This window comes from Protobothrops mucrosquamatus, unplaced genomic scaffold (assembly GCF_001527695.2).
Source record: "Protobothrops mucrosquamatus isolate PMUCROS unplaced genomic scaffold, P.Mucros_1.0 scaffold1931, whole genome shotgun sequence".
NCBI lineage: Eukaryota > Metazoa > Chordata > Lepidosauria > Squamata > Viperidae > Protobothrops > Protobothrops mucrosquamatus.
In genome coordinates, this window is record NW_015388052.1 from 248,746 (window position 1) to 274,741 (window position 25,996).

The 25,996-nt window shown below is 42.2% G+C and overlaps 1 protein-coding gene across 1 annotated transcript; it reads right to left on the minus strand.

Moving 5' to 3' along the window:
• Positions 1 to 574: 574 nt before the first annotated feature.
• On the minus strand, positions 575 to 25,325 carry LOC107294393 (cytochrome P450 2J2-like). Its single transcript, XM_029285611.1, has 9 exons — positions 25,149 to 25,325; positions 21,391 to 21,553; positions 19,455 to 19,604; positions 16,405 to 16,565; positions 13,637 to 13,813; positions 8,095 to 8,236; positions 4,178 to 4,362; positions 1,801 to 1,942; positions 575 to 765 (listed from the first exon to the last, which is right to left on the minus strand). The coding sequence occupies exons 1-9, from the start codon at positions 25,323 to 25,325 to the stop codon at positions 575 to 577; spliced, it is 1,488 nt and encodes a 495-aa protein (XP_029141444.1).
• Positions 25,326 to 25,996: the final 671 nt, after the last annotated feature.

Genomic DNA, 25,996 nt, shown 5'->3' on the forward strand with positions numbered 1-25,996 from the left:
ATCACTTGTCTGAGATGATGTAGGTCAGTGGTAGCACGGGTGCCAGTGGCGGCACTCGGAGCCCTCTCTGTGGGCACACGTGCCGTTGCCCCAGCCTTGCCTCCCCCCGCGACCTCCTCCTCTCCAGCATCCCCCCTGAAGGAGAGTCGCCCCTGAGCGTGGCCCATATGGAGTAGCGCAGCCAAGGACATGGCAGCCAGGCAGCGTAGACAAGACTCTGCCCTCACACCCCATCGTGCACAGTTGATGTTGCAGGGCTCGGGCAGAGGGCGTGACTGCCATAGCGCTGCTGAGCTAACTGGGCGATCTGCGGTGGGCCCTGGAGGTGGTGAGTGGCCCTGCTGGCAGGCAGGGCAGGGGATGGTGGGACAGAGCGGGGGAGGGGGAGGGGTGGAGCGGGGGAGGGGCCGGTTTTGTGGCACTCAGTCTCTAAAAGGTTCACCGTCACTGGCGTAGGTTCTCCTGCTTGGATTAGAAGGCCTCCGAGTTCCCTTGCAGCTCTATTCTATTCTAAGACCAATCAGAGATTTAGAATTTCACAGTAATAAATAAGCAACGATCATTATTTGGATATTTACAATGAATTGTGGCGGGGAATAGCACAGACTTTAAAAGAGTGGGGATGCACTGTGAGCCCACTTATAGGATCTTCTCTGAGTTGTTTAACTCCTTCAGGCAGCTGAAACCGGAAGTTCCTCAGCAAGCTGGTAAAGATAAGGAAAATCTCCATCCTCGCCATCTGCTCCCCCAAACATACGCGTGCCCCTGTGGAGAGGAAACAGAGGACAGCGGCAAGTAAGAAATTAACAGTATTTATTGTTCTGAGCAGTTGTCTCTATCAATACGACCAACACTGGAAGTTTTTAAGAAGAAACTGGACAGCCATTTGTCCAAAATGGTATAGGGTTTCCTGCCTGAGCAGGGGGTTGGACTAGATGACCTCCAAGATCCCTTCCAACTTTATCATTATTATTATTATTATTATTATTATTATTATTATTATTATTATTATTATTATTATTATTATTATTATTATTATTATTATNTAATAATAAAGTTGGAAGGGACCTTGGAGGTCATCTAGTCCAACTCCCTGCTCAGGCAGGAAACCCTATACCATTTCAGACAAATGGCTGTCCAGTCTCTTCTTAAAAACTTCCAGTGTTGGAGCATTCACCGCTTCTGGAGGCAGGTTGTTCCACTGGTTAATTGTTCTCACTGTCAGGAAGTTTCTCCTTAGTTCCAAGTTGCTTCTCTCCTTGATTAGTTTCCATCCATTGCTTCTTGTCCTGCCTTCAGGCACTTTGGAGAATAGCTTGACTCCCTCTTCTTTGGGGCAGCCCCTGAGATATTGGAGCACTGCTATCATGTCCCCCCTCATCCTTCTCTTCATTAAACTAGACATTCCCAATTCCAGCAACCGTTCCAGTTGGGTAGGTTACACATGGTGATCACATGAATCCGCAACTGTCATAAATACAACGCCAGTAGCCAAGCGCTTGAATTTTGATCACGTGACCATGGGGATGCTGCAACAATTGTGAGTGTGAAAACCAGTCATAAGTCGCTTTTTTCAGTGATGTCACTTTGAACGGTCGCTAAACGAATAGTTGTAAATTGAGGACTACCTGTAATACGTTTGATATTAAGAAACATGTGGCAACATGTTGGCTCTGGAGCCATAAAGACCGGGCTCAGAGGCTGCCTGATGCCCACAAAGGGAAGCTTTGAAACAGCAGGATGTTATTTATGCTACTTCCAGGCCTTAAGGTTATAGTTAGAGCACAAAAGACTTTTTACCTGCTCCGAATGGAAGGAATTCTTCCCTCGCCACAAAATGTCCATCTTTGTCCAAAAAATGATTGGGGTTGAATTTTTCAGGGGTCTCCCAATGCATGGGATCAAGAAGAACTGAGCGGAGATCCGGTACAATTATAGACCCCTGTAAGGAAAAAGCAACTCAATCAGAATGCTTCTAAGTCAGAGGTCTTCAAACTTGGCCCTTTTATGATGCTGGCTGAGGAATTCTGGGAGTTGGTCCACAAGTCATAAGTCCACAGTGTGAAGTCCACAGTGCTAGGCTGCATTAACAGAGGGATAGAATCAAGATCACGTGAAGTATTAATACCACTTTAGAATGCCTTGGTAAGGCCACACTTGGAATACTGCATCCAGTTTTGGTTACCACGATGTAAAAAAGATGTTGAGACTCTGCAAGGGTACAGAGAAGAGCAAAAAGATGATTCGGAGACTGGAGGCTAAAACATATAAGGAAAGGTTGATGGAATTGGGCATGTCTTGTTTAACGAAGAGAAGGACGAGGGGGGGGACACGATAGCATGTTCCAATATCTCAGGGACTGCCACAAAGAAGAGGGAGTCAAGCTATTCTCCAAAGCACCTGAAGGCAGGACAAGAAACAACGGATGGAAACTAATCAAGGAGAGAAGCAACCTAGAACTAAGGAGAAACTTCCTGACAGTTAGAACAATTAACCAGTGGAACAACCTGCCTCCAGAAGCGGTGAATGCTCCAACACTGGAGGTTTTTAAAAAGAGACTGGACAGCCATTTGTGCGAAATGGTATAGGGTTTCCTGCCTGAGCAGGGGGTTGGACTAGATGACCTCCAAGATCCCTTCCAACTTTATTATTATTATTATTAAAAGGGCCAAGTTTGAAGACCCCTGTTCTAAGTCAACACGACACTATTCTATTCTTAACCAGAATGTCTTTCAGGGATGTGACTGAAATTCCAGAGTGTTTGTGACAGCCAACATTCCCGTCAAATGGTCATGGCAATATTATTTTATTTATAAGAAAAAATAGTACAATAATACTTCAGATTGCTTCCTGACAATCAGCATTTCCATCTTCCAATCTTTCTGATTCCCATATCAAGTGTGCATGAAACTAATTCAGACCGTTGTAACATTCTCAAATCTCTTCAGATACCAGGTTGGCATAGCCACGGACACATTGGCATGCTTGCAAGCTTAGGTGTTCTGCTCACTGGGAATTATTAGCCAATGTATACAACCACAACTGAGCTCAAAATTTCTGTTGCTAAACAAGACAGTTGTTAAGTGTGTTTTCTCCCATTTCACAACTTTTCTTGCCACAGTTGTTAAAGCAGGGGTCTTCAAACTTGGCCCTTTTATGACTTGTGGACTTCAACTCCCAGAATTCTTCAGCCAGCGTGCCTGGCTGAGGAATTCTGGGAGTTGAAGTCCACAAGTCATAAAAGGGCCAAGTTTGAAGACCCCTGTGTTAAAGGAATCACTGCAGTCATTTAATTGGTAACAGGGTTGTAAAATGAATCGGGCTTCCCCCATTGACTTTGCTTGTCAGAAGGTCGCAAAAGGTACTCTCGTGAGCCCAGGATACTGCAACGGTCATAAATAGGAACTAGTTGCCAAGCATCCAAATTTTGATCATGTTACCATGGGGATGCTGCAATAGTCATGTGAAAAATGGGCATGTCCTAAGACAGGGGTAGGCTCTTTTATGACTTGTGGACTTCAACTCCCAGAATTCCTGAGCCAGCCATGCTGAGGGGAAAGGGAGAGGTTTCCAAGCTGAGCCATGCTGGCTCAGGAATTCTGGGAGTTGAAGTCCACGAGTCATACAAGAGCCAAGGTTGCCTACCCCTGTCCTAAGAGGTGGAAAATCAGAATGTTGCATTGAAAATGGGCATAAGGTTCTGAAATTGTCATATGTTGAAGAGAATTTTATTCAAATAATATTACATTAGCATATGGCATTTATTTTTCATCCGTAATTTCTCTTCAACTTTGGAATCCAATTTTTTTTTTTTTTAGTACAGCACACCGAAATGTTAGTTCCCACAATATTTTTGGAAATTTTACTTCTCTGCCTCATGCGATATCTCAAACATTGGTTTGGGAGTCTAAAATTTCATCCCAAATAACAATGCAAATTGATGATGACTTATAGCTAGCATACTATAGTTTCTTGCTCTTCGGATCTCTGGGAGGAGTAGGAAAAGAATTTCTCATCTTTCAGATTTTGTGCCAGATCAGAAATTCCTATGTATCTAAAAGATAGATCTAAGTATCTATTAAATTATTATTATTATTATTATATTATTAAATATCTAAACATATATCTAAAAGAACACCCTTCGATACAGGGCTGCAATGGTATAAATTATCTGTACCTTTGGAATGTAAAAACCAAGTATGTTCACATCTTTCTTACATCTTCTGGCAATACCAAAACTTAAGACATAATGGATCCGCTGGAGCTCATGAATCACAGCATTGGTATAGGGCAGTTTCTTTCGATCCCGATAGCAAATTAAGCCCGAGGAACAAACACCTTGTATCTCCTTGTACACTTTATCTGAGAAAAACAAGAGAACAAAATGGTTTCTTGAGCTATGACTTCAACTTATATTTATTTATTCATTTGTATCCCAACATTATTATTTTTACAAATAATAATAATAATAATAATAATAATAATAATAATAATAATAATAATAATAATAATAATAATAATAATAAAAAGTTGGAAGGGACCTTGGAGGTCATCTAGTCCAGCCCCCTGCTCAGGTGGAAAGAACTGGAGAAGATCACAAAATACAAAGACCTACAAATAGAAATAGAAAGACTGTGGAAAAAGCAAGCAAAGGTAGTACCAATAGTAATAGGCGCCTTGGATGCAATCCCAAAACAACTGGAGCACCACTTGAACACCATTGGCATTGACAAGTTCGCTATTAGTCAATTGCAAAAGGCAGCCTTACTAGGAATTGCTTCCATCCTGCGACGATATCTGTAATACCATCAAACATCCACATCTGCCTATCCCAGGTCCTGGGTAAGGACTCGATAGGTAGACAAAATGCCAAATCCAGTCTGAACATCTGGCTGACCGTATGATGATCCATAATAATAATAATAATAATAATAATAATAATAATAATAATAATAATAATAATAATAATAATAATAATAATAATAATAATAATAATAATAATAATAAAAAGTTGGAAGGGACCTTGGAGGTCATCTAGTCCAACCCCCTGCTCAGGTGGAAAGAACTGAAGAAGATCACAAAATACAAAGACCTACAAATAGAAATAGAAAGACTGTGGCAAAAGCAAGCAAGGGTAGTATCAATAGTAATAGGTGCCTTGGGTGCAATCCCAAAACAACTGGAGCACCATTTGAACACCATTGGCATTGACAAATTTTGCTATTAGTCAATTGCAAAAGGCGGCCTTACTGGGAACCGCTTCCATCCTGCGACGATATTAGTAATACCATCAAACACACACATCTGCCTATCCTAGGTCCTGGGTAAGGACTCGATAGGTAGACAAAATGCCAAATCCAGTCTGAACATCTGGCTGACTGTGCGATGATCCACAATAAAAGTTGGAAGGGACCTTGGAGGTCATCTAGTCCAACCCCCTGCTCAGGGGGTATAACTCAAGGTGGTGAACATATCCCACACACCTTTCTCCTCCTGTTTTCCCCACGATAACCCTGTGAGGTGAGAGGGACTGTGTGAGTTACATGACTTATTTCATCATACTAATCCCTGGAGGGCTTTAGAAGATGTTGTCAGGCTTCCAAATATTTTTTTCCAATGAGAAAAAAAAATGAAACTGATTTCGGTTTGTCACAATCAAGTAGGTTATTGTTATAAAAATGGCTAGTGTTTATTGTTTTATAAAAAAAAAACTGAGGTTATATTATGCATCTTGCCACACTGAAAGAAGTTGGACGTCACTGCTTTTTGTATCTTTTTTTTCCCCCCTTCGCTTTGTTCTCTTTCCCCTTTCCCTTTCCCATGTTTTCCGTTGTCTTTATTTTCATTTGCTTTTTATAGTAAGAAAAAAAATCTTTTATTAAGAACTATGTAAAAATACTGGGGGGAGAACCACGGTCATTTTGGTAAAAGGCACAAGTACAGTAAAAGAGTGGAATTCATTGTGCAGATCAGACTGGGGATAAAATAGAATAGCCATAGCACTTAGACTTATATACCACTTCACAGTGCTTTACAGCCCTTTCTAAGCTGTTTACAGAGACAGCATATTGCCCTCAACAATCTGTGTCCTCATTTTACTGACCTCGGATGGATGGAAGGCTAAATCAACCTTGAGCTGGTGAAACTCGAACTGCCGAACTTTTGGCAGTCGGCAGAATTAGCTTGCAGTACTGCATTTAACCACTGAGCCACCACTGCTCATAATAAGAAGGTTAGGTTCACCTTTTCTTTCCAGATTATTGTCGAGTAGTTATATTTAAACTTGATTTTAATAAATCCTTTCTGGGGATATGATAACTTATACAGGTATCCTTTACAAATACAAATCATATGTTTAAAAACATCTCTCTTACATACGCATTCGTCTAAAAAGAAAACATGGTTAATAAATGAAGTATTGCCAATCATTACATATTAAGCAAGAAAAATTGTGATGATAATGTGGTAGTGTATGGCAAAAAAAAATACATACAATATCACTTGAATTTACAAGAGTTAAGATTTCAATCCTATTCCAGATTAGGTGTGAGAATTTACTGGATTCAATAGGACCTATATGTCAGTAGACACGTCTAAAATTCCACTAAACATAATTACACAGAATATGTGTAATAATAATAATAATAATAATAAAGTTGGAAGGGACCTTGGAGGTCATCTAGTCCAACTCCCTGCTCAGGCAGGAAACCCTATATCATTTCGGACAAATGGCTGTCCAGTCTCTTCTTAAAAACTTCCAATGTTGGAGCATTCACCGCTTCTGGAGGCAGGTTGTTCCACTGGTTAATTGTTCTAACTGTCAGGAAGTTTCTCCTTAGTTCTAGGTTGCTTCTCTCCTTGATTAGTTTCCATCCGTTGCTTCTTCTCCTGCCTTCAGGCGCTTTGGAGAATAGCTTGACTCCCTCTTCTTTGGGGCAGCCCCTGAGATTTTGGAACACTGCTATCGTTGTAAGGATGCCAGACCATCGCATCCCTAAACAGCTCTTCTATGGTGAGCTGTCTCAAGGAAAGCAATCGCACGGGGGACAAAAGAAGCGATACAAAGACACGCTGAAAGCATCTCTCAAGTCCCTGGATATCGACACCATCTCTTGGGAACTCTTGGCGCATGATCGACCGACATGGCGTACCCTGGTTTACCAGGGGTGCCAGACATATGAACACAGGAGGACAATCTTGGCGCAAGAGAAGCGAGCACTCCATAAAGCCAGAGCTGCAAATGCTGAAGCAACAGTGTCCACATTTCTCTGTTCAGTATGTGGCAGAACATTCCGTGCTAACATCGGTCTAATCAGCCATCTAAGGACACACCGTTGATGGCCCACAATCCACAAGATGTCAAGGTCTTCATCGAAATCGATGGACGAACAACATTGGCCACAACGGTTTTAAATCACTTGCTTAATGTCTGACCTACATTGCTGTATTTTTTAACAGTTGCTGTTACTGAAAAGCCAGACTGGCTGTCTCCAAGCTGATAATGAGGTTGGGGCGGGAAACTGTTACTTTAAACCTATTGGTTGCTACCTAGAGGCTAACTGTATAAATAGCTGTGCAAAGGCTGCTTCTGTTCTGAGTTAATAAAGTTGTTTGCTGTTTCAACACTCTGCCTCATTCAATGCCTAAAGAACTGAAGATATAACATCACCCCTTGTCCTTCTCTTCATTAAACTAGACATACCCAATTCCAGCAGCCGTTCCTTATATGTTTTAGCCTCCAGTCCCCTAATCATCTTTGTTGCTCTTCTCTGCACTCTTTCTAGTTGACTGTACAGAAGGAGATGCGGTATACCCCTTCCCTCTCTGGATATATAGAATAACAACGTTATCTCTCTGTCTCCTAATGCTTCTCAAATTAAAAAAATAAAATAAACACATCCTGCTTGAAATAGATTCCATTGAAGGTCTAACTTGGACGATTAAGGCTCAAGGGCATCTTTCCCCAAATTTCCTTATTTTAGCTGTTCATCACCCATCCTATGTGACTTCAAAGAGAAATTGCAACTCCCTGCCACAGAACATAAGTTCCTCCCCGTGGAACGAAGTTCACCTCTTTAATTACGTAGCTCTCACCTTGGACATCTGGATGATTGGTGATGAAAAGCAGTGCCCATTGCAAACTGATGGCGCTTGTCTCCGTCCCAGCTATAAAAAAATCAACAATGCACTCGGCCAGATTATCTTCATCGTAGGTATTGTTGGGGTCATCCTTGCTCTGTTGAGAGTTTTAAAAAAGAAAAAGAAATGCCATTAGAATGAAGGTATAGATCAACTTTTTTCGTAGAGGAGCATGTCCGCAAAGAGTTTTGAGCTGGGACGGTAATCCGTAACGCCCATTAATGGGCAGACAGAAAAAAGATCAGAAAAGTCAAAATGATGGGTGTGACCATATGATCATTTTGATTTTTCTGCTTCCCTGAAAGGAGTAGGTCCAGTTTCGGGAAGGGATCCTAGAGGAGCTGGTATCTCTTTTCCAATTTGAATTCTAATCTGCATTGAATCATCCTAAACACTACTTTGCTAGCATGTGTAATTAAGTGATTACATAGAAACATAATTTTCCTGTAACCATTTTGGTAAACCATTCTTTCTTCTGGATTATTTTTAAACTTTTCAGCATAGCCTACTGACCTGGGATCTCCCAGAGATCTCCCATCCAAGTGCTAAACCCCATCTAGCTTTTTCTGAGATAGCTAGGATCCAATGACTGACAGGGTTAGAGATTATTCATATGATAGGCAAAATACAGAATACTGAATAATAGAATTGGAAGCGACCTTGGAGGTTTTCTAGTCTTTTCACTAGACTAGACATCTCCAGGTGCTGAAACTGTTCTTCATATTGTGGGAAGTCAGAGCCCCAGAGAAGGAAATATTAAAAAGGCAGAAAGATATTTTTCCTCAAAAAGGATTTTTAAAACCAAAAACCAAACCTGGCATCATCTCTTTGCCCCAAGCAGGAACCAGCCCTATAGAAATGCAGATGTAAGACCATCAGGAAGGTTGGAGCCAGGAACTCAAGAAGACAAAAAACCTCTTAAGAGTCATTAGCCCCATCCCCAGGAAAGCAGATGACTTTTGGGACATAATATGACTAACCATTACCATCAAGTAATACCAGAGAGGCACACCTGGGCTCAGGTCAGAATACGTGACACAGGAAATATCCTCAAAGTTCATGCCACATGAACAGGAAGACTTCCAAACAAAAAGCTAGAGAGGGTATAAAAAGCTACTGGCCATGTGCTCAGTCTCTGCTTCTCTCCTCTGCTCTTTCCTGAAGAACCATCTTTCTGCTTCTGCAATAAACTGTAACCATCTTCCCAAAGCAGTCGCCATGTTGCTTATTTAATAGTAATAATAATGATAATATTCCCGGCTTGGATGAACCAGGATGAAGACTTACTTCTGACAATATGTTTTAGTCTCCAGGCCCTTAATCATCTTAGTTGCTCTTCTCTGCACTCTTTCCAAAGTCTCGACATCTTTTTTATAATGAGGTGACCAAAACTGGACGAAGGATTCCAGATGTGGCCTTACTAAGGTTTTATAAAGCAGTACTAATACTTTACATGATCTTGAGTCTATCTCTCTATTTATGCAACCACGGATTCCATTAGTTTTTTTGGTGGCAGCTGCACACGGCTGGCTTTTATTTAAGATTGTCCACTAGGACTGTCTACTAGGACACACCACTAGGATTGTCCTTAAGATAGATTTCAATTGCCAATTGACCAAGAAAAAGTTCTTTGTCACTTTTTCTCAAAGTGATCCAACGAGGGGATCCAGACCACAGTACTGTACAAAACTCCAGTTCTAAACTTATCAAGAGCTCTAAAGAAACATCAACGTCAGTTGTAGCAAATTTACTGAGATATCAAGGAGTATGAATGAGGCCACATTCTTCTCCTGTCTAGAAAGGGACATCAGACCTTGGTTTTTAGTTAGGAGAACATTTACAACTACAAGGTGATGTGAGAAATTGTGAGGAAGCTTAGAGAAGAATGGAAGGGAAGTTAGATATGAAAGTAGATAGTAGGTGAGGCAATAGGCAGCTTATCTCATTAACATCAACATTTTGTCTTCCCAGGTGCAAGATCCTTCAAAGAGACTTACTAAAAAGAATGCTGAGAAATTCCATTTATAGTTTTCTAAGTGTCTATATTTACCAGATGAGCATTAACAAAACCTTACTAAAATCTATGCAGTTCTTGCTTCTTTGATCTGGCCCATCGGTGAGGGGCTTCATAGATACGTTATTTATACCTCTTTGACATGAATGTATAATAATAATAATAGTAAAGTTGGAAGGGACCTTGGAGGTCATCTAGTCCAACCCCCTGCTCAGGCAGGAAACCCTATACCATTTCAGACAAATGGCTGTCCAATCTCTTCTTAAAAACTTCCAGTGTTGGAGCATTCACTGCTTCTGGAGGCAGGTTGTTCCACTGATTAATTGTTCTCACTGTCAGGAAGTTTCTCCTTAGTTCTAGGTTGCTTCTCTTCTTGGTTAGTTTCCATCTGTTGCTTCTTGTCCTGCCTTCAGGTGCTTTGGAGAACAGCTTGACTCCCTCTTCTTTGGGGCAGCCCCTGAGATACTGGAACACTGCTATCATGTCCCCCCTCGTTCTTCTTTTCATTAAACCAGACAGACCTAATTCCAGCAACCGTTCCTTATATGTTTTAGCCTCCAGTCCCCTGATCATCTTAGTTGCTCTTCTCTGTACTCTTTCTAGAGTCTCAACCTCTTTTTTACATCGCGGTGACCAAAACTGGATGCAGTATTCCAAGTGTGGCCTTACCAAGTGGTATTAACACTTCGCGTGATAACAATAGTCAGATTTGCTGGAAGAGGAAAAGGGAAATGTTTTTTTTTTAAGTAAAAGCCAAAGTAAAAAGCTCAAATCCTTGCGACTTTATGGTGATGACCATGTAGGTTTCCTGGGCAGCAATACAAGCAGTCCTTGACTTACCAAAAAAGCTAATACAATCCTGGGTTGTATAAACACAGGCATAGTATCAAGATCACACGAAGTACTAGTGCCGCGTTATAAAACCCTAGTGAGACAACATCTGGAATACTGCAACCAATTTTGGTCACCATATCACAAAAACGATGTTGAGAGTTTGGAAAAAAATTCAGAGAAGAGCAACTAAGATGATCGAAGACCTGGATGCCAAAACATACGAAGAACGGCTGTGGGACTTGGGTTTGGCTAGTCTAAAGAGAAGAAGAAATAGGGGAGACATGATAGCAGATAGCTTTGGTGAACAAGCTGCCCCCTCTGCCTTGTGGCAGCCGTAGAGGGGCTGCCACAGGGCAGAGGGGGCCAGCTTGTTCATCAAAGCACCAGAGGGAAGGATGAGAAACAATGGTTGGAAACTGATCAAAGAGAGAAGCAACCTGGAATTAAGGAGAAACTTCCTGACAGTGAGGACAATCAACCAGTTGAACAGCTTACCCCCAGAAATCGTGGGTGCTCCATCACTGGAAATTTTTAAGAAGAGACTAGACAATCACCTGTCTGAGATGGTATAGGTTCTCCTGCTTGAGCAGGGGGCTGGACTAGAAGACCTCCAAGGTCTCTTCCAGCTCTATTCTATTCTATTCTATTCTATTCTATTCTATTCTATTCTATTCTATTCTATTCTATTCCTATTCCTATTCCTATTCCTATTCCTATTCCTATTCCTATTCTATTCCAATGCCACTCAAGAAGTGGCTTATGGCTGGTCCTCTCACTTACAATTGCTGCAGTGTCTCCAGAGTCACATGATCGTAATTTGGGCACTGGGCAACTGGCAGGTGTTTATGATGGTTATGAAGTCTAAGTGCCATTCCTATTGCAAATGGGAGCAATGAGAGCTAACGTTTGTTAAAGATGTTAAGACGGGCTTTCAACGGGTGGTAATTTCACCCTGTTTTTAATGATCTTGGTTTTGACTTGATTATATCTGTCTCGTAAAAGATCAAGAACCCGCTTGATGTCATAGTTAAGGCACTAGGCTAGAAGCTGGGAAAACATGCCAGTCGCCTTCTCTCAGCCCTATGAAGGAAGCAACAGCAAACCACTTCTCAAACCTTGCCAGGAAAAATCTCAAGAATGTATCCAGGTAGTCACTTACTATGAAACTTCATAATCTTTACTGTTTCATTTTTATATTGTGGATCGTCAAGAGACCTCAATACCCAGCAGTCTAGAAGGACAGATAGATTATAGACAAATCACGTGAAGTGTTAATACCACTTTACAATGCCTTGGTAAGGCCACACTTGGAATACTGCATCCAGTTTTGGTCACCACGATGTAAAAAAGATGTTGAGACTCTAGAAAGAGTACAGAGAAGAGCAACAAAGATGATTAGGAGACTGGAGGCTAAAACATATAAGGAACGGCTGCTGGAATTGGGTATGTCTAGTTTAATAGAGAAGGACGAGGGGGGACATGATAGCAGTGTTCCAATATCTCAGGGGCTGCCATAAAGAAGAGGGAGTCAAGCTATTTTCCAAAGCGCCTGAAGGCAGGACAAGGAGCAACGAGTGGAAACTAATCAAGGAGAGAAGCAATCTAGAACTAAGGAGAAACTTCCTGACAATTAGAATAATTAACCAGTGGAACAACCTGCCTCCAGAAGTGGTGAATGCTCCAACACTGGAAGTTTTTAAGAAGAGACTGGACAGCCATTTGTCCGAAATGGTATAGGGTTTCCTGCCTGAGCAGGGGGTTGGACTAGATGACCTTCAAGGTCCCTTCCAACTTTACTATTATTATTAAATAAAACATGAGGCTGAGAAAATCTTACGATGGCTCTGCAGCTGTTATGCTTTAGTCACAGCAGGGCCCGCGGCTGTACAGGTGGTCCTCGATTTACAACTGCAACTGAGCCCCCAGTTTATGTTGCTAAATGAGACATTTGTTAAGTGAGCTTTGCCCAATTTTACTACTTCTCTTGCCACCGCTGTAAACTGAATCACTGCAGTTCTTATGTTAGTAGCATGGCTGTTAAGTGAATTTGGCTTCTCCACTTTTCACACATATGACCCAAATTGCAGCATCCCCAGGGGTCACGTGGTCAAAATTCAGAGGCTTGGAAACTGGCTCATATATTTATGACGGGTACAGCCATCCCCCGGGATCATGTGATCATCTTTGGGGACTTTCTGTCGAGCCAAGTCAATGGGGAAGCTGGATTCACTTAACAACTGCAGCGATTCGCTTAACAACTGCAGCAATTCGCTTAACAACTGTGGTAAAAAAAAAAAAAGGTCGTAAATGACTCTGCTTGACCAGCCAAGTCAACGGGGAAGACAGATTCACCTTAACCATCTTCTTAAGTTCACAGCTTCACAACTGCAGTGATTTCGTTAGCAACTGTGGCGGGAAAGGTCGTAAAATAGGGCAAATTTCGCTTCACAAAATGTTTCATGTAAGGACAGAAATTTTGGGCTCAATTGTGGTGATACAGTAAGTCCAGGTCTACCTGTCCTGTGAAGGCAGTTCGGATGAGGAGGGGGAGAGAGTAAGCTGAACGATGCAACTGCAGTACACTGTTCAAATGGTTGGGCTGTTCCATACATAAGCAAAGGAAGAGTTCCAATGAGGGATGATACTCACTCTCTTAAGCTGAAAAAGATAGTAATCAATGAAATCCCGAGGTTCGTGCAAGGACTGGTTTTCCTTGTGCTTCTCTATCTCCTCCTTTGCCAGATCATAGATAAACTTAATGTGGGACAGTGTCGCTTGATGAGGCCCAGGAATGTGTCGCATCAGCCAGGGAAGCAATTCATACAGCTAAAAGAGAGTAAAGTCATCGTCACTGTTATCATGATACAATCTATTTTCTACTCCTTGCAATTAAACTTTTTGCTGACATGGACCGAACCATTGCTTGTGGGCCGTGGTATCTATGAAGGAGGCCAATGCAAGCCAAGTGGTGGACATGGCTACCAATGAGGGGTCCTTGGTGCTCTCTGAGCTTGCTTGTTTTCTTGCAAACGTTTCGTTTCCCTAACTAAGGTAACATCATCAGTGCTAGCAAGGAGTGCTGTTTGCTATCAGTTTATATTGTGGTGTCTGGTCTGAAGTTGACCTTGGAGTGAATCAATGCTGATCCGAGTGCCGATTCCTGGTGGAGAGGTGCTGGTTGATTGTCTCTTTTGCATAGTCAACAGATGTTGTTAATGTGTCTATTGATGGCTGATTTGTCAGAGTGCCAGGCTTCTAGAAAGCCCTTGGCATCTAGGAGTGTCACATTTTCCCAATTAAAACTGTGATTAAATCTGTTTATATGTTGTGAAATTAAAGCCTTTTCCTCCATGCCTTTTGACTGCCTTTTGACTGGATGCGTTCTGCCAGTCTTCTTCCTGTTTGTCCTACATAGTGGCTGTTACAGTTCTTACACTGTATGTTGTAGATGACTAAAACCCTAGTAAGACCACACCTGGAATACTGAAGCCAATTTTGATCACTGTATCACAAAAAAGATGTTGAGAGTTTGGAAAAAATTCAGAGAAGAGCAACTAAAAGGGATCAAAGGCCTGGAGACTAAAACATACGAAGAACGGCTGTGGGACTTGTGTTTGGCTAGTCTAAAGAGAAGAAGAAATAGGGGAGACATGATAGCAGATAGCTTTGGTGAACAAGCTGGCAGCCCTAGAGGGGCTGCCACAGGGCAGAGGGGGCCAGTTTGTTCATCAAAGCACCAGAGGGAAGGACAAGAAACAATGGTTGGAAACTGATCAAAGAGAGAAGCAACCTGGAACTAAGGAGAAACTTCCTGACAGTGAGGACTATCAAGCAGTAGAACAGCTTGCCTTCAGAAATTGTGGGTGCTCCATCACTGAAGATTTTTAGGAAGAGACTGGACATTCACCTGTCTGAGACGGTATAAGTTCTCCTGCTTGAGTAGGGGGCTGGACTAGAAGACCTCCAAGGTACCTTCTATTCTATTCTATTCTATTCTATTTCTACTCTACTCTTATTCTATTCTATTCTATTCTATTCTATTCTATTCTATTCTATTCTATTCATAAATGTCATGGTTCCGATAACTGAAACCCATCAAAAGAACCTTGAGGCAAAATTCTTCCTTAAAGAACATTTATTCGGGAAACAAAGTATCGGCACTACATAGTTGAACCCAAAAACTAAATTCCCTTCCCCCTGATACAAAGTAACAAAGTATAATTCCCACCCCGAATAAACTGTCATAAAACACATTCCCCAATTAGCTTCAAGCCCGGGCTTTCTCCTCAGCTCGCCAAAACGTTATCAGCTCGTCCTTGAGTTCCCACGGCAGCGTTATTATTATGACTTACTGAGCTTACATCCGACCCACCCACCCTGCTGCACCTGAATTCTAAAAGTAAAGAAAAGCATGTTAAAGGAGAAGATAAAATGGCTGCATTTTCACCAGTTGTCAGAGCAAGAACATCCAACGTTAGCAGCGTTGACAATAACACTATCAAGACTCCTGGGCTACCAATCCCTACTCCTTTTTGCACAGGGGAATCTTGCACCTACAAAGGGATAGATCTTAGATCAGGGGTCTCCAACCTTGGCAACTTTAAGACTTGTGGACTTCAACGCCCACAAGGCTGAGGAATTCTGGGAGTTGAAGTCCACAAGTCTTAAAGTAGCCAAGGTTGGAAACCCCTGTCTTAAATCATCCATTCCCCATTTTGCCTGTTTTGACCACCTTTGGAAACTGCTGCAGGACCCTCCTCCAGGAGGGCAAGGGGTTCTTTGTTTGATTAGTGACTGTTTGAAGTTGCAACGGCACTGAAAAAAAGTGACTGGTGGCCATTTTTCACACTTACAACTATTGCACCATCCCCGTGGTCACGTGATCAGAATTCAGACGCTTGGCCATTGGTTTCATATTGATGACGGTTGCAGTGTCCCGGGGTCATCTGGATCATGTGTTATGACCTTCTGACTAACACAGGGGGAAGCATTGAGGCCTTTGAACTATGATGCTGGAGAAGACTCCTGTGAGTCCCCTGGACTACAAGGCGATCAAACCGGTCAGTCCTAGAGGAGATCAACCNGTGAGCTTAAATGGACTCCAGAAGATGGTAGAGGACAGGAAGGCCTGGAGGAACGTTGTCCATGGGGTCGCGATGGGTCGGACACGACTTCGCAACTAACAACAACAATTACTAATTTAACAACTTGCAGTGATTCACTTAACGATTGTGGCCAGAAAGATTGTAAAATTGGGGCAAGGCTCAGTTAATTGCTGTCTTGTTTAACAACAGAAATTTTGGGCACAACTGTGTTCATAAGTTGAGGATCACCTGCATAAGGTTTTTAGGCCACCATAATATAGGTTTTTAGACCGATCTGAATCATATCTAGTAAGAAAATAAAAGTTTACTCACCACGTGAAAGAAGCTACCTACAAATTTTGAGCTAAAACTTAGGCCTTCTATTAGTTTCCGGAAGTTTTCATCTTCAAGAGAGAATCGGTACCCAAATACCAAGATGGCTATCAAATTGAAGAAAGCATTGGTGACTGGCAACGAAGGATCCAAGGGTTGACCTGAAAATTAAGAAACAGAGGGTGAAGTTTCGTTCTCCGAGCTTGTGGGTTGGTTTGCGAACCTTTCGTTACCAGGCTAAGTAACATCTTCAGCGGCGTTTAGGGGGATGTCTGTGTCAGTGCTCTTCTGTCTATAAGGGCTTCAGGTGTGGGTGTGTCGAGTGAGGGTCTTGTGATGAGTCATCAGAGGGAGGCTTGGGATGGGCCTTGTGATAGTGAGGTTGCTTCAGATCAGGCTTGTTGGAAGGTGTGAATTATCAGAGGTGAGGGGTGAGTCATCAGTGAGAGGCCAGTGATGGCTCTTGTGATGGGGAGGTTAGGTGAAGTGCTGGTGGGAGGAGGATGGGGGGCTGGCACGGGATGGTTGTGGGTCAGTACTGTCTCTGGTTGGCTGTGCGGTTGATTTGGATCATGAAGGGTTTGTAGGCTGGCTGTAGGTTTGATGTGTCTGTGGATGGAATTGCTTGTGGAGTGCTCAGCTTTGACGAACTCACAAGCGTGGCGGGTGGTCGCATGGCCGATGATTTTTGTGTGGCTCCAATCAAACTGGTGTTGTTTGGTGCCATTGTGGACCATGATTAAAGATTTGGGATCATGGCGTTTGACTGCTAGCCGGTGCTTGTGGATACTGGTTTTTAATTGACATGATGTTTGCCCCACATAGAAGTGGTGCCAATCATAATGATAATGACAAATTGAAAGACAAAGACAAAAAGGACAAGTATAAAAAGTGGAAAGAGGGGCACATAATTAAGGCAGAATATCAGCAAATAGCCCGAGCCTGCAAAGATGAAGTGAGGAAAGCTAAGGCTCCAAATGAACTAAGGCTTGGACCAAAAGTCAATATATAACAACAACAAAAAGCTTCTTTCAACATGTAAAAAACAAGAAAAAAGTTAAAGAAATGATTGGTCCATTAGTGGGGGAAAGTGGCAAGAAGGCGACAAGTAACAGGGAGAAAGCAGAACCACTCAACTCGGTTTTTTTGCATACGTATTTACACAAAGGGAAAAAACAGTCCAACCTATCACAAACAGTACCGTAAAAAACAGATTAGAAACACAAGTTAAGATAGGCAAGAAAATGGTAAGTGAGCACCTGTCCACCCTAGATGAGTTCAAATCACTAGGACCAGATGGATTACACCCCAAGGTTCTGAAGGAACTGGCAGGTGTGATCTCAGAACCACTGAACTATATCTTTCAAAGATCCTGGAGCACTTAGGAACTTCCAAAGGACTGGAAAAGAGCTGATGTAGTTCCCATCTTCAAAAAAGGGAAAAAAATGGATCCAGGAAACTACAGACCTGTCAGCCTGACCTCCATACCTGGGAAGAGCTTGGAAAAGATAACCAAGCAACGAATCAGCGAACACCTAGAAGCAAACAAAGTCATTACCAAAAGCCAACATGAGTTTGTCAAAAACAAATCATGCTAGACAAATCTTATTGCATTGTTTGACCAGGTGACAAAAATAGTGGACCAGAGGAATGCTGTGGATATAATTTATTTGGACTTCAGTAAGGCATTTGATAAAGTAGACCACAACCTAGAACTTGATAAGATAGAAAAATCTGAGTTGGACAGCATCACCACCAGATGGATTCATAGCTGGCTGACCCGCAGTACTCAGCAAGTGGTCCTCAATGGAACCACATCTACATGGAGGGAAGTGTATAGTGGGATGCCCCAGGGCTCTGTTCTGGGCCCAGTGCTCTTCAACATCTTCATCGATGATTTGGATGAGGGGATAGATGGAGAACTCATCAAATTTGCAGATGACATCAAGCTGGCAGGAATAGCCAACACTCCAGAAGATAGGATTAAGATACAGACTTGACAGACTTGAACATTGGGCACTATCTAATAAAATGAAATTCAAGGGTGAAAAAAGTAAGGTTCTACATTTAGGCAAGAAAAACCAAACATACAGGTATATTATAGGTGGTACCTTGCTCAATAGTAGCAACTGTGACAGGGATCTTGGAGTCCTAGTGGACAATCACTTAAATATGAGCCAGCAGTGTGCTGCAGCTGCCAAAAAAGCCAACACAATGCTAGGCTGCATTAACAGAGGGATAGAATTAAGATCATGTGAAGTGTTAATACCACTTTACAATGCCTTGGTAAGGCCACACTTGGAATACTGCATCCAGTTTTGGTCACCACGATGTAAAAAAGACGTTGAGACTCTAGAAAGAGTGCAGAGAAGAGCAACAAAGATGATTAGGGGACTGGAACATATAAAACGTACAAGGAACGGTTGCTGGAATTGGGTATGTCTGGTTTAATGAAGAGAAGGACGAGGGGGGGGACATGATAGCAGTGTTCCAATATCTCAGGGGCTGCCCACACCCACCCAGTAGGCCACACCCACTCCATCCACACCACCCAGTAGGCCGCACACATCCTGGTCACACACCCCCGCCCCCCCCGAGGGCAACCGCAATGCTGATGTGGCCCTCAATGAAATTGAGTTTGACACCCCTGCTCTAAAAGGTTCGCCACTGCCCTATACCATTTCAGACAACTGCTCATAAGTCCCTTTTTTTCAGTGCCGTTGTAACTTCAAATGGCCACTAAGCAAATGTTTGTACGTCGAGGACTATGTGTGCTTCTGGTTTCTGGCCAAACAAAAAAAAAAGCCCCATGGCAAACAATGGATTTGCTTAATAACCGCGGCATACACTTTACAACCAATGAGTTTGCTTAACGGCCAACACAAAAATGGGTCGTAAAAATCAAGTGCAGTCATGTGGTAAGCGGCTTAATGACTATCACATCCTATGACCATAATTACGGGCTCAATTATGGTCATAAGCCAAGGGCTACTTGTAAAGGTTTAGGCAAGCTGGCTCTTGTGCTGGCAGCATTCGCCGGTCTCGCCTACCGTTTGCGTAAGCGAAGGTCTCCACTAGTCGACTGGCTTCTTCTTGTATTTGACTCTCTATGCCTGTCCTTCCCAGTCCAAGTTTACGCATGGTAAGTATGCTGAATTGCCTCTGTTGCTTCCAGGTGTGGCCGTTGGAAAGAATGATACCTGAATCAAACAGAAATAAGTGAGAAATTGTTATCCGCAAAAGGAGATGTTCCAAAGGTATTAAATTCATAGGCTTGAGGGGGTCCTTGGTGCTCTCTGAGCTTGGCTGTTTTCTTGCAGACGTTTCACTACCCAAACTAGGTAACATCATCAGTGCTGGTAGGGAGTGGGGTGTGCTCTCTGTTTAAACACGAGTGGCTGCACAACCAAGCTCAGAGAGGACCAAGGACCCATCATTTCAACCCTGAGCTACAAATAGTCTCCTTTATTGGAATTATCGGCTTAAAAGAGGCCACATTCAGCAAATCATACTGGTATACTCTCGCAAGAATGAAGAGTGCTGCGGAATGAAACACAACGCTTAAGGAAATATCCTTTTCACACAAAATGTTAAAACCGGCTCTTTCACTTCCGCTTGCTTGTCTGAGACAGGCCCCAGGTCAAAAATCATAGCTAATTTTTAAGCCATAAATTCTCAGATATAAATATTTAAACTATTTGGAAGCTGGGGCTGTTTCTCAAGACACTGCAGAGAGTGAGATGATGGGGTTGCACTATGGGCTTATTATGTTTTCTGTCCTGAAGTTTCAGACCAAAATGAAATAACACCATTGGAAGGAACCTTAGAGGTCTTCTAGTCCAACCCCCTGCTCAGGCAGGAAACCCTATACTGTACTATTTCAGACAAAAGGCTTTTCCAATCTCTTCTTTAAAACTTCCAGTGCTGGAGCATTCACAGCTTCTGGAGGGAGGTTGTTCCACTGATTAATTGTTCTAGCTTTCAGGAAAATTCTCCTTAGTTCTAGGTTGCTTCTCTCCTTGATTAGTTTCTACCCGTTGCTTCTTGCCCTGCCTTCAGGCACTTTGGAGAATAGCTTGACTCCCTCTTCTTTGTGGCAGCCCCTGAGATACTGGAAGACTGCTATCATGTCCCCCCTCGTCCTTCTCTTCATTAAACCAAACATAACCAATTCATGCAACTGTTCTTTATATGTTTTAGCCTCCAGTCCCCTAATCATCTTTGTTGCTCATTTCTTTCTCTTTTTTAAAAACAGTTGTTGTTTTGAAAGCCTCTTTGAGCCTTCCTGGCTGAATGGCATCTATCAGGGGTGTCGAACTGCCGGCCCGCGGTACAGATGTGTCATGCCGAAACCGCGCCTACCCCAGCTCCGGCAACGGGGAGGGAAGTCGCGATATGTCGCAACACGTCACGTGAAGTGGCGAGTTTGACACCCCTGGCATATATCCTTTAGTAAGAAAACGAAAGAAAAAGAAGTACTGTGCTGGAAGTATGTAGCCATCTGGTCAGAGTGTACAGCTAGCTTAGGAAATTGTGTCTAGAGCAAGTAGCATTTTAAGGGTTAAAATGCGACCCCCCTTAAGGGTGGCCTTCTGGGAAATGTAGTTTTAGTTGTTACATGGTTATATCTCTGTTCTACTTGGCCACTGGGAGGGTCTGGTGGTTTATTACCAGATATCCTGTTACGTGCCAGGTTTTATTATCTCTCTCCAGGAATCCTAGCCATGAGGCTGGGCTAGGAGCTCCGTAGGAGCATGTAACATTTACGTAGAATGGGGAAATCCATTATTCTTTTACCTATGAGATGGGTCCAGATTACAATCTACATTCTGGAAGAACTTCTACAATAACGGTGAGTTAATGTCTTGAGGATACCTGGAATAAAGTCATTTGTCTGACTTATCCATTGAGTTTATTCTGCCTGTTTCAAGTGGAATCCAGCAGCCTTCTCTGCATGAGACAGGAAAAGTACATTTCACAACTTACCCTTTCCTTTGGACACCGCCCTTAAAAAGGGGGTCTCTACTCGCTCAGAGAGGTCTTCAGAATGGCTGACCAATCCATGCTTTACAGCTTTGTAGCCTGACAGTACTATTATGGGTAAATTCCACACCAGTAACGTGTAAATATTTCCATAACGTTTCGCAAGCTGCCGTTAGGAAAACAAAAAAGAAGAGGAAGAATCGGCACATTCGGATGAAGAAGGCAACGTGACAACCACAAATCAGCCCAAAATCTCTGCGGCTACGCGAGACCGTTGTTAAGTGAATTTTGCCCCATTTTGTGACCTTTCTTGCCACGGTTGCTAAGAGAATGACTGCAGTTTTTAAGTTAGGAGCATGATTGTTAAGTCAATCTGAGCTCTTCGTTTTGTTCGTCAGTAGATCACAAAACGGGATCACAACGTCCCAGACACTGTAACCATCGTAAATACCTGCCAGTTGCTGAGCGCCTGAATTTTGATCATGTGACCAAGGGGATGCTGCAACAGTCGTTAAGTGTGAAAAACGGTCGTAAGTCACTAAACAAATGGTTGTTAAGTTGAGGGCTAGCTGCATTCGGTTCCTTTTTTCACAGCAAGAAGGGTGTAAAAATTATCACCATCATCACCAACAAACCATGATCGTCATTTCGAAGAGCTGCTATTCCCTTTCCGTATTTGACTCACAATCATCTTTCCCAGCCTGTTCCCTCCTCCTAGCTTTGTTTTTCAGCCAAGGTTCCTGCTGCTTACCCCTCTCACTTTCCTTTACCTCCCTGTTGTTGTTGTTGTTGTTGTTATTTTCCACCCATCCCTTTCTGTCTCATTGCTGGAAAGGACTAAATTGCTCCACCAGGTCGTTGCAGTCCATTTTCTGGGACTGAACTGGGCAAAGTCACTGTAAGGATCCACCTCACTTTACATCTTAAGAAGACAGAACTCTTGGAAGATCTCTTCCATCAGGCATCTTTATTAAGAGAAAATGATTGCAGGCGTTCTAGACAGGATCTGAGGAATTCTCTCCCATTCTTCAATGTTTTAAGTGTTCCCAAGCAGCCCCACCCCCACCCCACAGTTCTTCCGGGCGACGATTCCCCCCCTTTTCCCTTACTGCCGGCAAAAGGGAGACTTCAGAGAGCGAGTAGATGAAAGGCGATGGCCATATTGTTATCGTCAGTCCTCTCGGTGAGAATCAACATCCAGTCCTTTTGAAGTTTAATGAAGGAAGTGAGAGCCATAAACCCCGCCACCTGCTCATCCCCCTTCGTAGTATGACAGAATCCAGAGAGAGCAGAAATGGTTTTTTTCCATAGTAGATAACTAGAAATGAAATATAATTGGATTCCGACAGTCACCCAGTTTGCTTCAATCCAGCTCTCTGGGCTGCCAGAAAAAAAAATTAATTGCTTTGGACAAGTTCTACAGGAAAAGTCTCATCCTAGCTTTGTCTCCTACTCCACACTAAAAGCTACCAGGTCAAGTGATTTCAAGACTGCCTATGCCAGGGGGTCTTCAAACTTGGCCCTTTTATGACTGGTGGACTTCAACGCCCAGAATTCCGGCTGAGGAATTCTGGGCGTTGAAGTCCACCAGTCATAAAAGGGCCAAGTTTGAAGACCCCTGGCCTATGCTGAAGCTGATCATTTGGAAGTCTTCAGAAAATAACAGAATAAGAGAATTGGAAGGAACCTTGGAGGTCTTCTAGTCTAACCTCCTGCTCATGCAGGAGGCCTTACACCATTTCAGACAAGTGGATGCCCAATCTCTTCTTAAAAACCTCCAGTGATCCTTCAACATGAGTCAAGAGAGCTCCAAATTGGATACCTTCAAAGAATGAGAAGCTTTAGATTCCACTCTAGGTAACGACTGTCCTCAATCTTCTTCTGCGGGATCCAGAAACATGAGGTTTTGCTCTCTTCTTGCTGCTGGCCTCTATTATTCACCCATCACCATGGACGCAATATGGAGAGCCCAGCAGTCTGAAATAAGCTTTTCCACACCACTGGCTACTTTCAAATAGCTTGGAAGAAGCTTCCCTGCAGCCCAATTTGAAGTCACCCAACACGGGAGACTCTGTAGTTTGTGCCAAGAGAGGGTGATGGTGATGATGATGATGATGATGATGATGATGATGATGATGATGATGATGATGATGATAATAATAATAATAATAATAATAATATAGACGAAAAAGAACTGGAGAAGATAACAAAATACAAAGACCTACAAATAGAAATAGAAAGACTGTGGCAAAGGCAAGCAAGGGTAGTACCAATAGTAATAGGCGCCTTGGGTGCAATCCCAAAACAACTGGAGCACCACTTGAACACCATTGGCATTGACAAATTCGCCATTAGTCAATTGCAAAAGGGGGCCTTACTAGGAACTGCTTCCATCCTGCGACAATATCTGTAGTACCATCAAACATCCACATCTGCCTATCCCAGGTCCTTGGTAAGGACTCAATAGGTGGACAAAATGCCAAATCCAGTCTGAACATCTGGCTGACTGTGCGATGATCCATAATGATGATGATGATGATGGAAGGTACCTTGGAGGTCATCTAGTCCAACCCTGCTCAGGCAGGAAACCCTATATGATTTCAGACAAATGGTTGTCCAATCTCTTCTTAAAAACTTCCAGTGTTGGAGCATTCACCGCTTCTGGAGGCAGGTAGTTCCATTGGTTAATTGTTCTAACTGTCAGGAAGTTTCTCCTTAGTTCTAGGTTGCTTCTCTCCTTGATTAGTTTCCATCCGTTGCTTCTTGTCCTGCCTTGCAGGACTGTAAAGCAAGGGAAATCTGAAGTAAGTCCATAAAATGGGTCTTCACACTTGGCCCTTTTATGACTTGTGGACTTCAACTCCCAGAATTCTGACTGAGGAATTCTGGGAGTTGAAGTCCACAAGTCATAAAAGGGCCAAGTTTGAAGACCCCTGCCCTAAAGTAGTGTTTCTCAACCTTGGTAACACAGACCCCTGGTCCCTAAGAACAGTCACCAGTTCACTCAGTGTCCAGTCCCACCGGTGATCACTAAATGAGGACTACCGATATCATTATCCATTTCTCTACTAAACAAATTCTCAATCCTCTAAATATCAGGCATTCATTCTCCAGGCTTTACAGACCCAACATCCTTCTCCATCACTGGCTCAGAAGTCAAATGACTGCAGTTCTCTTTAATAAGCTTAATAAATAAAATAAGTTTAAATAGATAGATAGATAGATAGATAGATAGATAGATAGATAGATAGATAGATAGATAGATAGATAGATAGATAGATAGACGGACGGACGGACGGACGGACGGACGGACGGACGGACGGACGGACAGACAGACAGACAGATAGATAGATAGATAGATAAAGCAAGTTTCATAATCAAGAAACAAAATACACAGTGAAAAAAAAATACCTGAATTAGAAGTTCAGGAATAAGTCTAAGTTCTCTTCAAGAAGAATAAGAATAATAAGTTCTCTTCAATAACTTAATAAATAAAATAAGTATAAATAAATAAATAAATAAGCAAGCTTCATAATCAAAAAACAAAATACACAGTGAAAAAAAAATACCTGAATTAGAAGTTCAGGAGTAAGTCTAAAACCAGATTGCAGTTCTCTTCAATAAATAAATAAATAAAATAAGTATAAATAAATAAATAAATAAATAAATAAATAAATAAAATAAGTATAAATAAATAAATAAATAAATAAGCAAGCAAGCTTTATAATCAAGAAACAAAATACACAGTGAAAAAAAAATACCTGAATTAGAAGTTTAGGAGTTAGTCTAAAACCAGTCTGCCAGCTGATTCCAATTAAAGGAAGTGGCAAAGGTCCAGGTGGACATTTTCTGAGTAAGTGGAGTTGTTTCAGAAAGTGCAGAATCGAAAGACCCAACAGCAGAAGCAGAAACATTGAGAATATCCAGAGTTGCTGCATTATTTCCACTTTTTCTTTCAATGTCTCCAAGACAGCTTGGCTTGGATCAGCTCTGCTTTCTACAATACCTTCCACAGAGAAGTGACTAGCATTATGGTTTATTTTTTTTAAAAGGGTGCTTTATATAATCCATTCAGGAAATGTTTGCAACGTAAAGGCTTGTATGGTGATATATAATTTGTGTAGGAATGTGTTCCTCCTTACAAGAGTTAGAACAATTAACCAGTGGAACAACCTGCCTCCAGAAGTGGTGAATGCTCCAACACTGGAAGTTTTTAAGAAGAGACTGGACAGCCATTTGTCTGAAATGGCATAGGGTTTCCTGCCTGAGCAGGGGGTTGGACTCGATGACTTCCAAGGTCCCTTCCAACTTTATTATTATTATTATTATTATTATTATTATTATTATTATTATTATTATTATTATTATTATTATTATTATTATTATCATCATCATCATCATCATCATCATCTGTTGCATCCATTTGGTTCCTGACTTAAGTTTCGTTTCTCCTGAAAAGCTTACCTGCCTGCCTTAGGTTTCGTTTCCTGACTTAAGTTTCATTTCTCCTGTTAAGCCTACCTTGAATTAGTACCTCCTTGACTTAAGTTTCCTGTTCTTTGTGTATGGCAATGGAGAGCCATCCCCCTATTGTCCTTTTGTACACCCC